This window comes from Pinus tabuliformis, chromosome 1_1 (assembly GCF_031772625.1).
Source record: "Pinus tabuliformis cultivar Carrire ecotype Pingquan chromosome 1_1, CPIR1, whole genome shotgun sequence".
In the NCBI taxonomy this organism is placed as follows: domain Eukaryota; kingdom Viridiplantae; phylum Streptophyta; class Pinopsida; order Pinales; family Pinaceae; genus Pinus; species Pinus tabuliformis.
In genome coordinates, this window is record NC_142297.1 from 457140756 (window position 1) to 457154432 (window position 13677).

Sequence of the window (13677 nt, forward strand, 5' to 3'; positions counted from 1 at the left end):
TTCCACCAGTAGATCCTCCATCTTGAGTTTCCATAACTCAAAACTCTGACCATTAAATTTCTCGATCTCTATATTTCCACTGCTTGCCATCTTCTTTCACCGCAAGAATCGATCCTGCAAATCTTCCACTAAAGAGGGTCTAACGCAGGCCCGAGCAAAAACCCTCAACAGCAAAGGCACACCCTTGAAGCTGAAACAACTCTCATACCAAATGTAGGTTTTAACTCTGTACCGAAATTACCTGCAAACAAATTCTTAAAAATAGAAAATATACAATGGCGAGAAACACAAAACAAATACACAGAGATTTTATCCTGGATCCCAAAATTGGGACTACTAGATTGATTTTTCATTATATTCCTTTCACTGTTACAACACATATATATTAATTCTAAAGCATTCAAAAACCCCAATCCATTAAGCCTGGATTAGAACATAACCATAGTTCCCTTAACTGGATCTACAAGATACCATGGATAGAAAACCATCATTCTCAAAAACATGTGCAAAACCCATGCACAAAACCATAAGTAGGTCTGCACGTGTGGTTAGTCATGGAAAGAATATAGCACACACCCAACATTTTTGTTAAGAAATTATAAAAGTTTAATTTAGGAGCGAGTTTTTATTTTTTTTACAAATAAGTTGGAGAAGTTATTTTCTAACGTAAGTTTAGTTTTCAGTTCCCTTATATTGTGGAGAAGGGGAAATGATTCACATTCCATGACTCTTGTTTGTCATAGCTTTTTTCTATTTGGGGAATAAAGAGGAGTGTCTAGAAGCTCCCGAGGGAGAGGAATAGAGGAACTTGTTGTCTCTCTGCGTAACTATATTTCTGAACTTGCAGACATGCCTGTACTTACCAATTTGTGTGAATTAGAAGGTATTTTTGTGTGAATGATGTAAATGAACAAAAAATGGCACTGTAAGTTTGTGTAGTTTGAGATTGAATCGAAACCCTATGATTAAACCAAACATATTTCTTCTTATGAACCGATATTAATTGCATTTGTATTCCTGTGTGTTTGATCATTTTGAGAGACTGTAACTTGTTGAATCGATTTACATTAATAATTTGTACATTATGGCTTCAGTCGTTGTGTGATTTGTTCATTTATATTTTGTATTCTTGTTGTATCAGTTTCAAATATCATGGAGGAATTCTCATTGTTTTTTGGAGTAGTGAATGAGTGGATTCTTTCTAGCAAATTGAACGCTAGTAAACTAAAATCGAGTACCCTATTTTGAATATGGTCAAAACCTCGGTTAGATTGGTTTTTTTACTATCAAGTTTGAACTAATGTTGCAAACTTTGGTAAAGCAAGGAAAAGTAAATCGTTTACTATGTTGAGTAGCAAGTCAAGGACGTTGAGAGTCGGATTGGGAAAGAGCTCAGTTGATTCATCTTCCCCAAAATCATTGTATATAAATTTGATAGTGCGTTGGCAAATCATTTTGTAGCGAACAACATTACCAAATCATTATGTAGAGACTACACAGTTAATTAGAAAATGGACACTACCAAATAATTTCATAGCCATTGTGGAAAAGAAAAGAAAATTATTGGAGGATTGCATTTCGGATTGAAATCTCCTTTTAGCTTGCTCGTTGCACAAACAGGTGGCCGGCAGTTTATTGCTAGTGCGTTTGGTGCCAGGGGGTCGTACCTAAATCGTTTGACATTTTTTAATTGAAAAAAACGGTTGTTTGGCGGATGCCACCTGTCCGCCAAGTTTGGAGTTTGGGGTTTTGCTGGCCTGCCAACCCATTACCACTTGCCTTTGCCAAACTTAATCGTGACCACCAACTTGTCTCTGAATGTTATGAAACCAGCTCAAGAAGAAATAGAAAAGATAGATCAACGCCTTAGAATTCAGCCTCTTCGAGGGGGCAACCTCCTTTACATTACATAAATGAACAATTCTTCGATGATACAAATTAAAAGACCTCCTTTCTATATATAGGAGTCTAAGGGGTCATAACATAATCAGAGCCGCCATAACAATAATAATGTAAGGGCACAATAATAACAATAGTGGGCTTCTATGGGGCACATTAGTAACAATATGGGCACTACATGGGGACATCAATATAATAAGTGGGTTGTACTAATAACAATAAGGGGTTACACTAGTAGTATAGGGGCCTAACATGCCCCTCTCCTTCAAAAGTGTTGTCCTCAACGCTTGAGTAGTTCTTGATGCTTCTGTATAAAATTCTTGTCCTCCCATGTGGAATCTTCAACCGGTAAGTTCTTCCACTTGATGAGATACTCTGAAATTGATCGATTTCGTAGCTGTCGGGTTCTTGTTTCTGTGACTGCTCCAGGTTCCAATATGATTTTTCCTTCCTTTTCCATATCTGGCAATATTGTTTGAATTGGGATCTTTTGCAACTTTTGAATAAGTGGCCATACTTCTTTGTCCTTCTTCCATTCATCCCTTGCTTCGTTTATCCAATTTGGTTGGATAATAGAAATAGCACAAAACAATGCTTCCACATCCTCATCCTTGAAGAGTCTTCCCATTCGGTAAGGTCGCCATTTTTTAAGTGCATGTAGTATTGCCAACATTTCCTTGTCATAAAGAGCTTGCTTTAGATGTAGCAGTAAAAATACCCAATTGCCTACATCAAAACATTTTTCACTATGATGTTGATCTACCAATTGTTTCATTTTATTTTGCACCGAAGTGGCATTATCCTTTAAAAGTTGGAGAACTTGTTGTTGATGCTCGATGTGATCTTTCACTGCTTGAACCTTTTTCTTCTTGATATGTCCTTCTATCTTTAGAGTTTGAGGAGTGGTAATTTCTTCCAATCCTTTACAAGATATGGTCGGATTCATTTCTTGACGTTCGATGTGATCTTTCACTTCTTGAACATTTTTCTTCTTGATATGTCCTTCTATCTTGATAGTTTGAGGAGTGGTAATTCCGACCAGTGAATTACAAGATATGGTTGGATTCATTTCTTCTTTCTTGATGTGATCTTTCACTTCTTGCACCTTTTTCTTCTTGATATTTCCTTCTATCTTGAGAGTTTGAGGAGTGGTCATTCTTGCCAATAGTTTACAAGATATGTTTTGATTCATTTCTTCTTTCTCTGGGGTCAGGTCCTGGCATATATCCTCTTCTTTTGATGTTTCTTGATCCTTTTCTTCCTCCTCTTTATACTCTATGTAAAATAATTTCTTCTCAGCACACGTATGACCTTTAGTGCATTTTCTATCACAATTGTAACAAAGCCATTTTTCTCTTTTTTCTTCCAATTGTTGTGGTGTAACCCTTGTAGGTTGTGGAAGGCTAGGAGAAACAACACGTCCATCTTTAAAGTTGTGAGGGGTAGATTCCCTTATTACCATAATTTTACTTTCAAATATGTCACAAAGCCCTTTTACTCTTTCCAATTGTTGTGGTGTTGCTCTAAAGAAGGTGTTGCTCTTTGTATCCTCATAATGTGCTATCATTTCCTCCGTGAGAATTGACCATGTAACAAGTTGTTTACGAGAACAAAGCCCTTTATACCATAAAAATTGATTCGGTTCTAAATATGAAGATGCAATACATACCTTTTGTAACAGTGGTACACCATGGAGATCAAAATATTGCTCCATTTGAAGTATCCAATTTACCGGATCCTTGCCATCAAACTTCTTCATCTTGCTTTTTCTTGATTTTAGGACCTTGATCTTGAAACGACTGTAACTCTGTACTTGTGGATATTTAAGTTCTGAAATTTCTATCTATAGTAGCCCTTTGTGTCCTCTTTCTAATGCCACTAGTCTGATCCAAAATGGATTCTCCAAAAAAGAGTTATGCACAATCTCCCAAGATGAACTTATTATAGACCTTTCCAGAAGAGTGAACTTGTATGAAGTGCCACGTGTCAATTTTTCGACCTTTGGCTCTGAAAAAGATATACAAGAAACTACAGTCCGTCTTCTTTCTGTACCTTCTTACAAAATTTCAATCCGATCCCCAGAGAGAAAGTTATGATGATTTTCCCCAGGACACCTGTTTTGAATGTAATTCAGAAGTCTGCAAAAAGATCAACTTCCTCAGATCATATCTCCGCAAATATCGTGTGAAAAGCTCTGAAATTCGGACCCAAGGTTCAGCATGATTTCTTCTCAAATGGGTGTTTTTTGCGACTTCTGAAACGTCACAGAAAAAAAGTTATAGCGAAAATTCCACGATGACCTGTTTGGAGCAGCGAAACCCTAGAATCCAAAGCTCTGATACCAAATGTTATGAAACCAGCTCAAGAAGAGATAGAAAAGATAGATCAATGCCTTAGAATTCAGCCTCTTCGAGGGGGCAACCTCTTTTACATTACATAAATGAACAATTCTTCGATGATACAAATTAAAAGACCTCCTTTCTATATATAGGAGTCTAAGGGGTCATAACATAATCAGAGCCGCCATAACAATAATAATGTAAGGGCACAATAATAACAATAGTGGGCTTCTATGGGGCACATTAGTAACAATATGGGCACTACATGGGTACATCAATATAATAAGTGGGTTGTACTAATAACAATAAGGGGTTACACTAGTAGTATAGGGGCCTAACACTGAATCCACCAAAAATAGTCTAGACTGCCAACTTATCTCCTGCTAATCACCTTTCCATATTTGGCCAAGGTTGATCGACCAACCACATGGTGACACGTGGCACCTTGTGATTAGGCCATGTCACGCCCTATGATTGGGCCACTTAATATGCCTAGTCATGCACATGTATCACGTCCTAGTTGGCCTGAAAGATTTCATACTTGTTGACAAAGATTCCATGTGGTGGCTTTTGGGAGTGCTAGGTGGCAGTCTGTGGGCCCTACCTGCACAACAAATTTAGATGGTTATAACTTTCACATACGATGTCAGATTGACATGTCGTTCACGTCATTGGATTTAGAGTGACGAGATCTTTGATTTGAGCTAGGTTTCAGTGAGATTTTAGGACTTTGAAATTTTGGCCTTTTGGGATAGTCTTAGATCAGTTGACCTCATCCTTGCTTGGGGGTAGTATATGCAGTGGATGCCTACAATTGGGTGGAAAGTTTCTCTATCAACAATTGATTTCCTTAGACCAATTTGTTTTAAAGGTAAATGTTCCATCTCTTTAATGAAATGTTATATAATTCTATTGATTAAGCTTGTATGTTGTTTATGTATGAAGTTGCATACATAATTGTTGCAAATGCTTTTTTAAATTTGGAATTCCCATATAGTTTATTTCCTCGAGACATACGTTATGCATTTAAGGTTGGATTGTGATGGGCACATCTAATTCAATTCATTTATGCATATTCAATGGCTACATGTTAGATGCCAATATGAAGTAGGGTTTTTAAATAAACCATCAAACTTTTTGATTTTGAATGTTGTTCAAATCCTTTGACCAAATTTAAGTCCTTTTGTTGATGTTCAAAGTGTTCAAGGATCGTAAGCCCCCATATGCTGAAATTTGAAGTATTTACTTGGAATAAGGCTAGCGATCTTTGCTTGTTATGGGTTAATTTCATTATTTAATCCAATTGGGTGATACTTTGAAATTGGTTGATGAGTTTTTTTGAAGTCGACTTGATGGCGTTGTTCTATTTTTCAAAGCAGCTTGACTTCACATCTTCAAAAGAGGCCTAATGAATACGGCCAAGCTTTTTGAAGGTGTTCAGTGGGCAATTTTTTGAAATGACTCAACATCCTATTTCCTTTTATTGGGTATATATTCTCAAAGCACCCACCAGTCAATCTTTTTAAATGGCCTAATGATCTATTTCTTCACATTGTGTGGATGTTTTGAAAGAACATAACAGATAATATTTCAAAATGGCTCAATGGTATAATTCTTCACATTGAGAAAATATTTTGACAACACTCAATAATCAATCTTTTGAAATGGTTTGATGGCATATTTCCTTGCATTACATGGATCTTACCAATGCCCCTGATGGGATTTTAATAAATGGCATAATGGTGTATTTCCTTACATTAGGTAGATAATTCAAAAACACCTATTAGGAAATCATTCAAAATTACACAATGACCTATTTTCTTACATCAAGGAAATGTTTTGGAGGCATTGAATGGGTGATCCTTTGAATGACCTAATGGCCTATTTCCTTTGTATCATGTCAAACTTTTCAAAGGGCTAGTTGGGTCAATAATTCAAGAAAATGATTGATTGTTTTATGCTATTAAAGTGATTCCTTTAAATGGCCTTAATGGAAACATGAAAAGGGTGTTGTGCAAGGTCTTTCATCCAAACAAAGAGGATTAGTTGAAATGTGAATGAATTTACAACCTTCATTGGAAAAAAACAAGCATTGTATGCCTCCTGGAGTGTGGTGATAGAGGGAGACAGTAACATGGAAACCTTGATGTATTCATTGTTATTATGGTGAAGAAAATACTAAACTAATTTTTAATTATGCAAAATTTTTAAATTTTATATAATCATTATGGAATATATTTAAAATGGTTATATACTAAGATTTATAATTTTAATAAAACTAATATAATTTATTTATTTTTGAAAGGTTGTTAGATCTACCTTAGATGGTTGAAATATAGTTTGTTATCCTCTCCATTGTAGTATAGATCTTACTTGAGGTGAAGGATGAAGTGAGAAATTAGATATTTTTAGTTTTAGTTTTTTAATAGAATTTAATTTTGTTAAATACTATATATTATATTAATTATATTTTACAAAATTGTTTATTTATATTTATCCTATAAATATTAGTGTAAAAGAGATCAAGGAGGAAATTTAACTATTCATCATCAATATTGTTGTCTATTTGGTTAATTAGTTGTAAATGCTTGGTTTGCAAGCACAACAATCTACTTAAATAAGAAATATCATTCATGAAAATCGTGTTTTTGCTCACTTAATATTTGATACCATCTATAAATATCACTATTATTTATAGGATGTCATCAATATTATGATGCTATTATTAGATTTGAAAATTGTATATATTATTCATTCAATTAATTACTTACATATATATGACTAAGCAACTCAAATATGTATTAAGGATTTTGAATATTTAAAATATAAAATAAGTTAAAAAAATAATAAACAAATATATAATAAATTAATATTAAAAATAATAATTAAAAAAATATATATATTGAAATTGAAATTTATTAAAAGAATAAATCATTTAAATATGAATTAAAAGATTTAAAATTAGAAATTAAAAAATATATGAAAATTTAATTAAAAGTAATTTTTATTTATTAGGCAAATAATATTTAAATAACTAAAATATATGATCCAAAAATCTATATTAATTTATAAAATTTATGTTAATTTAATAAATATATAAATTGAATAATAATAATAAAATTAAATTTATTAATGAAAATTATTTAAAAAACGAAATTTATATTATGTGTTGTATTTAAGAAAAAATAAATATTAAAAAAAATCACCATAAACTCGAATGTTATGTGAACCATAAACTCAAATGTTATTATGGCTCAATATTATTACTACTCCACATGATGTAAAATGTAGAGCATTCTGTGAAGATTAACGACACAGCTCTCTCTCTTTGCGGGGTGTGGTGAGCACCGTGGCCATCTGATCACAATTGTAATTCATTTTGCCTTATGAAGATTAATGACACAGCTCTCTCTCTTTGCGGAGTGTGGTAAGCTCTCTCTGATCTTTATTCATTACTGTTTTCGTTGCCTTCTGACCGCCATTCTTCACCACTGTTTTCGCTGCTTTCTTCCGACCTTTCTTCACCACTGTCTTCGCTGCTTTCTTCGATGAAGCCATTTCCCAGTCGATGGCGCAGGGACTCGATTACTCCAGCACCCCATTGCAGTTTGGAACAGTGAGACACACCAAGCGCGTTCAACGAGCTCAAATGCCGAAAATTTGGCAGCATCTGTAAATTGGAACACCCAGACAACATAAGCGTTTCAAGTCTCGTTAAGTTCCCAACCGAGTCTGGGAGCCCCTGCAAGCTGGTGCAATCGGTCAAGTAGAGTCCCTTCAGGGCCGTCAGCTGCCCGACCGAGTCTGGGAGCCCCTGCAGGCTGGAGCAGTCGGTCAAGTCGAGTTCCTCCAGGCCCGTCAGCTGCCCCACCGAGTCTGGGAGCCCCTGCAAGCTGGTGCAATCGGTCAAGTAGAGTCCCTTCAGGGCCGTCAGCTGCCCGACCGAGTCTGGGAGCCCCTGCAGGCTGGAGCAGTCGATCAAGTCGAGTTCCTCCAGGCCCGTCAGCTGCCCCACCGAGTCTGGGAGCCCCTGCAGGTTGGAGCAGCGGGCCATGTAGAGTGTCTGCAGGCCCGTCAGCTGTCCAACCGAGTCTGGGAGCCCCTGCAGGCTGGAGCAGTCGGTCAAGTCGAGTTCCTCCAGGCCCGTCAGCTGCCCCACCCAGTCTGGGAGCCCCTGCAGGCTGGTGCAGCTTTTCAAGCCAAGTGTCCGGAGGCCCGTCAGCTGCCCCACCGAGTCTGGGAGCCCCTGCAGGTTGGAGCAGCGGGCCATGTAGAGTGTCTGCAGGCCCGTCAGCTGTCCAAGCGAGTCTGGGAGACCCTGCAGGCTGGAGCAGTCGGTCAAGTCGAGTTCCTCCAGGCCCGTCTGCTGCCCCACCGAGTCTGGGAGCCCCTGCAGGCTGGTGCAGCTTTTCAAGCCAAGTGTCCGGAGGCCCGTCAGCTGCCCCACCGAGTCTGGGAGCCCCTGCAGGTTGGAGCAGCGGGCCATGTAGAGTGTCTGCAGGCCCGTCAGCTGTCCAAGCGAGTCTGGGAGCCGCTGGAGGCTGGAGCAGTCGGTCAAGTCGAGTTCCTCCAGGCCCGTCAGCTGCCCCACCGAGTCTGGGAGCCCCTGCAGGCTGGTGCAGCTTTTCAAGCCAAGTGTCCGGAGGCCCGTCAGCTGCCCCACCGAGTCTGGGAGCCCCTGCAGGTTGGAGCAGCGGGCCATGTAGAGTGTCTGCAGGCCCGTCAGCTGTCCAAGCGAGTCTGGGAGCCCCTGCAGGCTGGAGCAGTCGGTTAAGTCGAGTTCCTCCAGGCCCGTCAGCTGCCCCACCGAGTCTGGGAGCCCCTGCAGGCTGGTGCAGCTTTTCAAGCCAAGTGTCCGGAGGCCCGTCAGCTGCCCCACCGAGTCTGGGAGCCCCTGCAGGTTGGAGCAGCGGTTCAAGTAGAGTGTCTGCAGGCCCGTCAGCTGTCCAACCGAGTCTGGGAGCCCCTGCAGGCTGTAGCAGTCGGTCAAGTCGAGTTCCTCCAGGCCCGTCAGCTGCCCCACCGAGTCTGGGAGCCCCTGAAGGCTGGTGCAGTTTTTCAAGCCGAGTATCCAGAGGCCCGTCAGCTGCCCCACCGAGTCTGGGAGCCCCTGCAGGTTGGAGCAGCGGTTCAAGTAGAGTTCCTGCAGGCCCGTCAGCTGTCCAACCGAGTCTGGGAGCCCCTGCAGGCTGTAGCAGTCGGTCAAGTCGAGTTCCTCCAGGGCCGTCAGCTGCCCCACCGAGTCTGGGAGCCCCTGAAGGCTGGAGCACCAGCGCAAGTCGATTTTCTGGAGGCCCGTCAGCTGCCCCAGCGAGTCTGGGAGCCCCTTCAGGCTGGTGCACACTTGCAAGTCGAGTGTGTGGAGGCCCGTCGAGGTCCCAACTGAATCCGGCAGCAACATTATTTGTTCACATTTGTGTAACGCGATATGTTTCAATGAATGCATATCATAGAATTCGTTTGGTAAAGTTTTAAAAAAACCATTTTTCAGGACAATTTTTTCGAGCTGATTCAGTTTCCCAATAGACTGTGGAACCTCTGAAAGGTGAGCATCAATATACAATTCCCTCAACTGTCGTGGTGCCTGCAATGTGTACATAAAAACATTAAAGTTGATTTGCCTCTGTAAATGTCACCTATTTGACGTTGTGATAAACAAAGACACTTCTTAAATGCAAGCAATTTTTATAATTTGAAGAGAAATGTAAATCGATCTATGCGCAAATAAATTAGAATTTGTAATACCTCAGATTCATGTTGCCAGAGTGTTTCGAAATTCTTCCCCTCTATGTGTAACACTCTTAAATTCCATGAATGCATATCATAGAATTCATTTGGTAAAGTTTTAAAACAACCATTTTTCAGGACAAGTTTTTCGAGCTGATTCAGTTTCCCAATAGACTGTGGAACCTCTGAAAGGGGAGCATCAATATACAATTCCCTCAACTCTCGTGGTGCCTGCAATGTGTACATAAAAACATTAAAGTTGATTTGCCTCTGTAAATGTCACCTATTTGACGTTGTGATAAACAAAGACACTTCTTAAATGCAAGCAATTTTTATAATTTGAAGAGAAATGTAAATCGATCTATGCCCAAATAAATTAGAATTTGTACTACCTCAGATTCATGTTGCCAGAGTGCGTTCAATTCTCCCCCCTTTATGTATAACACTCTTAAATTCCTTGTTATCCCTGTGAAAGATATTGAGGAGATCGGACAGTTCTCCCATTGGAGATATATCAGTTGTCGTAACTCCCGTGCACTGAATACTCTTTCAACAAAAGAACCTTGACCCCTAAGCAGTTCCAACCTGCTTAGGTTGCAGTTGCCCGCAACGCTTTCGAAAAATTGTTCGCGGCCATCTGCATAGTCCATGCTAATTCCTCGCACCTGCATTGTTCACTCGGCCTGTTAAAAACATGATTTTTTCTTAAAAAATTTCAAAACAAAATGGCAATTTAGATATCGCAATGCTAATTTGAAAATCCGTGGAGAGCTTCAACATACGTACAGGCGATGAGGGGGAAAGAGTACGAAGAATATTGGCGTTTGGTCGCGAAAGCCGAAGCTGAGAACCCGGATTTTCCTTCTCTGCTACATCTCTGCCAAGATCGCGGAGGTGGTCGTGCATTCTTATACACTCTTCACTGTCGATCTCCACAAGGCATCTGTTCTCTAAGATACGGAGACCCAGCCATCCGTCCCAGCCAGATCCATTCCATATGGCGATGGCGGTATCTCTGTTTTCTCCTATGAAAAAACAGGCGACGTCTAAAAAGATCTCCTGCTCCTCTTTATCGAGACCATCAAAGCTAATTTTAAGCTTGCTATGAATATCCTCAGGAAGTATTCTTCTGATTTTGTTTAACTGGCTTTTCCAAAACTCAGAATCTTCTCCACGAATAGCCGCTCCAACGACCTTAAGAGATAAGGGCAATCCATCACAGAAATCCAAAAACTCTTCTACCAGTTGTTCAAATCCTGGCACGGGACAACTCTGGTCAAAGGCATGCGAGCAGAATAGTGCTCTAGAGTGTTGTCGGTTAAGGCCTGTTTGCGGGTAAATAGAGTCCTCTATAATTCCCGCGCTTTTAAGTACATCCCTTTTGCGAGAAGTAACCAAGATTAAACTACTGGATTGAATGGTGTCTTTCACCGGTGAAAACAATGCGTCAAGTTGATCAATATGATCAACATCATCTAAGACTATCAGACATGGGGGACAGGATGAAAGATGCTTTTGGAGCTTACCTATGCCTTCATGAATGTCTCTTATTTGCTCGTCCTGCAAATGAGCCAAGTCTTTAAGAAGTTTTGTCTGCAATGAACTTAAAGAGATCTTGGCTGCGGTTTCTCTCACATCAGACAGAAAACAACATCGATCATAATTTGATGTGTGTCTGTTGAAGAATTCTTTTGCAAGGGTCGTTTTGCCTACCCCGCCAAGACCCACAATTCCCACAACCCTAGTCTTCTGGCTTTGCTGCTGCAAGAGCACAATTCTTTCCACATGTTCTATTCTCTCATCCAGGCCTGTAGGATATTTGGCCACATTAAGAGGTGTTTTACTAACCTTTCGCCACACTTCTTCTACGACCGCATCAACTAGCTGCCCTTCGTCACTGAACAATATGCACAGTAATATGATTATGGAGGAACGTCTTATGTTTCTTGAAATAACCAAGAAAAACAGGAGAGAGTATGGCCCTTACCCGTTGTATGCGTTGATAACAAAACCGCTTTTATTGGAGACAACAGAGAGAGCATTCCTCCATTTTTGCAGAGTGCTCGAGTCATGTCGTGGCTTCTTTTTGTTGGTATGAGGATCCAATGTTGTCTTCTTTTGGAGCATGTGCAGGTCTCGAGCATACCGTCCCTTTTCGCCCAGTAGACACGGACAGATACAGCGGATGATACTCTCGACTCCATCTCCACTCTGCGTCCACCGAAGTTCGGAAGGATCGACATCAAGGAAGACTGGAATAATTGTCGACTTGGATTCGGATTCGGATTCCACCATTAGCGCCAGCTCGTCAAGGCACCAGGTTGATTGGGCATATGTTGGAGAAAATATTGCTACCTGCACCGAGGCGGTTCGAATAGCCTCTTCGATTTGATGTTTTATGTTCTCTCCCTTGCGCAGTTCTGGCTGGTCCAAAAATACATTTAACCCACGTACAATAAGCCGACGGTAGATATGGCTGGCGAGGCCTTTCTTTGTGTCCGGACCGCGGTGGTTCAAGAAAACGTCATAAACCTGGCCAGTGTTGGTGGATGAAGACGAAGAAGAGGCGATGCATGTGATATCCCCGGTATGGTCCGCCATCGGATACAGAAGAAGAAAGAAGCAAGCGAGATCCAAGACGTTTTACAGAGATTGGGAATGAAGCAAGCGAGATCCAAGACGTTTTACAGAGATTGGGAATGAGCGGTGAACCTCAATATTTTCGTCTGAATGATCTCACCAGTGCAAGACACTAATATCTGGTCAATTCATAGGATCTGTTTTTCGCTGAACGAATTGTATTTAGGATACTTTTGTTTTATTATTAAATTGTGAAGTCATGAAAGTTGCTGCTAATTTCCTTCGTTCACTGCATTATTGAGGGTTGCCGCCGAGTCACCGACCATATATTCCTGGATCGTTTAGAAGATATGGTGACCACAGATATGTGGGGCCCAATCTTTATGCAAAAGCAACTGCATCCACTAAACCGAGACATGATAAGTTAAATTATTAAGCAATACAGGTGGCATCCATCCACATAAGAAGCAAGTGGGAGTCGACGTCCATTGCTGTAAATTAAAGCAGCAGCAAGTGGGAGTCGACGTCCATCACTGTAAATTAAAGCAGCAGCAAGTGGGAGTCGACGTCCATCACTGTAAATTAAAGCAGCAGCAAGTGGGATTCTGAGTGTCAACGTCCATAGTTGGCAATTTCATAGTACAATGAATGAAGGGCATAACTTAACAGGTAGCTTAGCGTCTATTGAATTAACGCCATTCACTTTAAATTAGAAACTATTTTTGATGATAGGAAGTTCTTTTAAAATGTATTAGATATGTTCATGATGTAAACATGTTTGGTATTTCTTTTCCCTTGAATATCTGAATCAGATTCATTACCATAGTTATGTTAAGTATTTATTATGTATTATATTTATTGCATTTATGATGTATTTTGTTAATTTTTTTTGTAGGTTATGGATCAATTTTTATCTTTTTCAATATTGAGAAAGAACCAGATCATGGTTGCATATTAAATAGGGAGCGGCCAGGTTTGACTAAAAACGGCTATATTGAAAAATGGTTATATTAGGATAAACTTGATAAATGCCTAAGATTGACCAAGAATGGTTAGTTTTGACTATTCAATATGTTTAAGTAAATAATATTATTATGTTATGATGCTGGTATTAACCTACTATCACCGGTAT

At 39.8% G+C, this 13677-nt stretch overlaps 1 protein-coding gene across 2 annotated transcripts; it reads right to left on the minus strand.

Moving 5' to 3' along the window:
- Positions 1–7453: 7453 nt before the first annotated feature.
- On the minus strand, positions 7454–12765 carry LOC149213729 (disease resistance protein Roq1-like). Of its 2 annotated transcripts, XM_089392110.1 has the most exons (5): positions 11953–12765; positions 10752–11862; positions 10358–10630; positions 9984–10196; positions 7455–9822 (listed from the first exon to the last, which is right to left on the minus strand). In XM_089392110.1, exons 1-5 carry the CDS (start codon positions 12564–12566, stop codon positions 7684–7686), a joined length of 4350 nt encoding a protein of 1449 aa, XP_089248236.1. In that variant the 5' UTR covers positions 12567–12765; the 3' UTR covers positions 7455–7683. The 2 variants fall into 2 exon arrangements, with proteins under 2 accessions (XP_089248237.1, XP_089248236.1); XM_089392111.1 differs by lacking the exon at positions 9984–10196 and having other exon boundaries at positions 7454–9822.
- Between the last annotated feature and the right edge of the window lie 912 nt (positions 12766–13677).

Coding starts and splice junctions, on each gene's coding strand:
- LOC149213729 (XM_089392110.1), bottom strand. CDS start 12,566: ATGGCGGACCATACCGGGGATATCACATGCATCGCCTCTTCTTCGTCT. Junction 10,631..10,751: donor CTCTTTCCCCCTCATCGCCT/GTACGTATGTTG, acceptor TGAACAATGCAG/GTGCGAGGAATTAGCATGGA. Junction 9,823..9,983: donor TCTGGCAACATGAATCTGAG/GTATTACAAATT, acceptor TACACATTGCAG/GCACCACGACAGTTGAGGGA.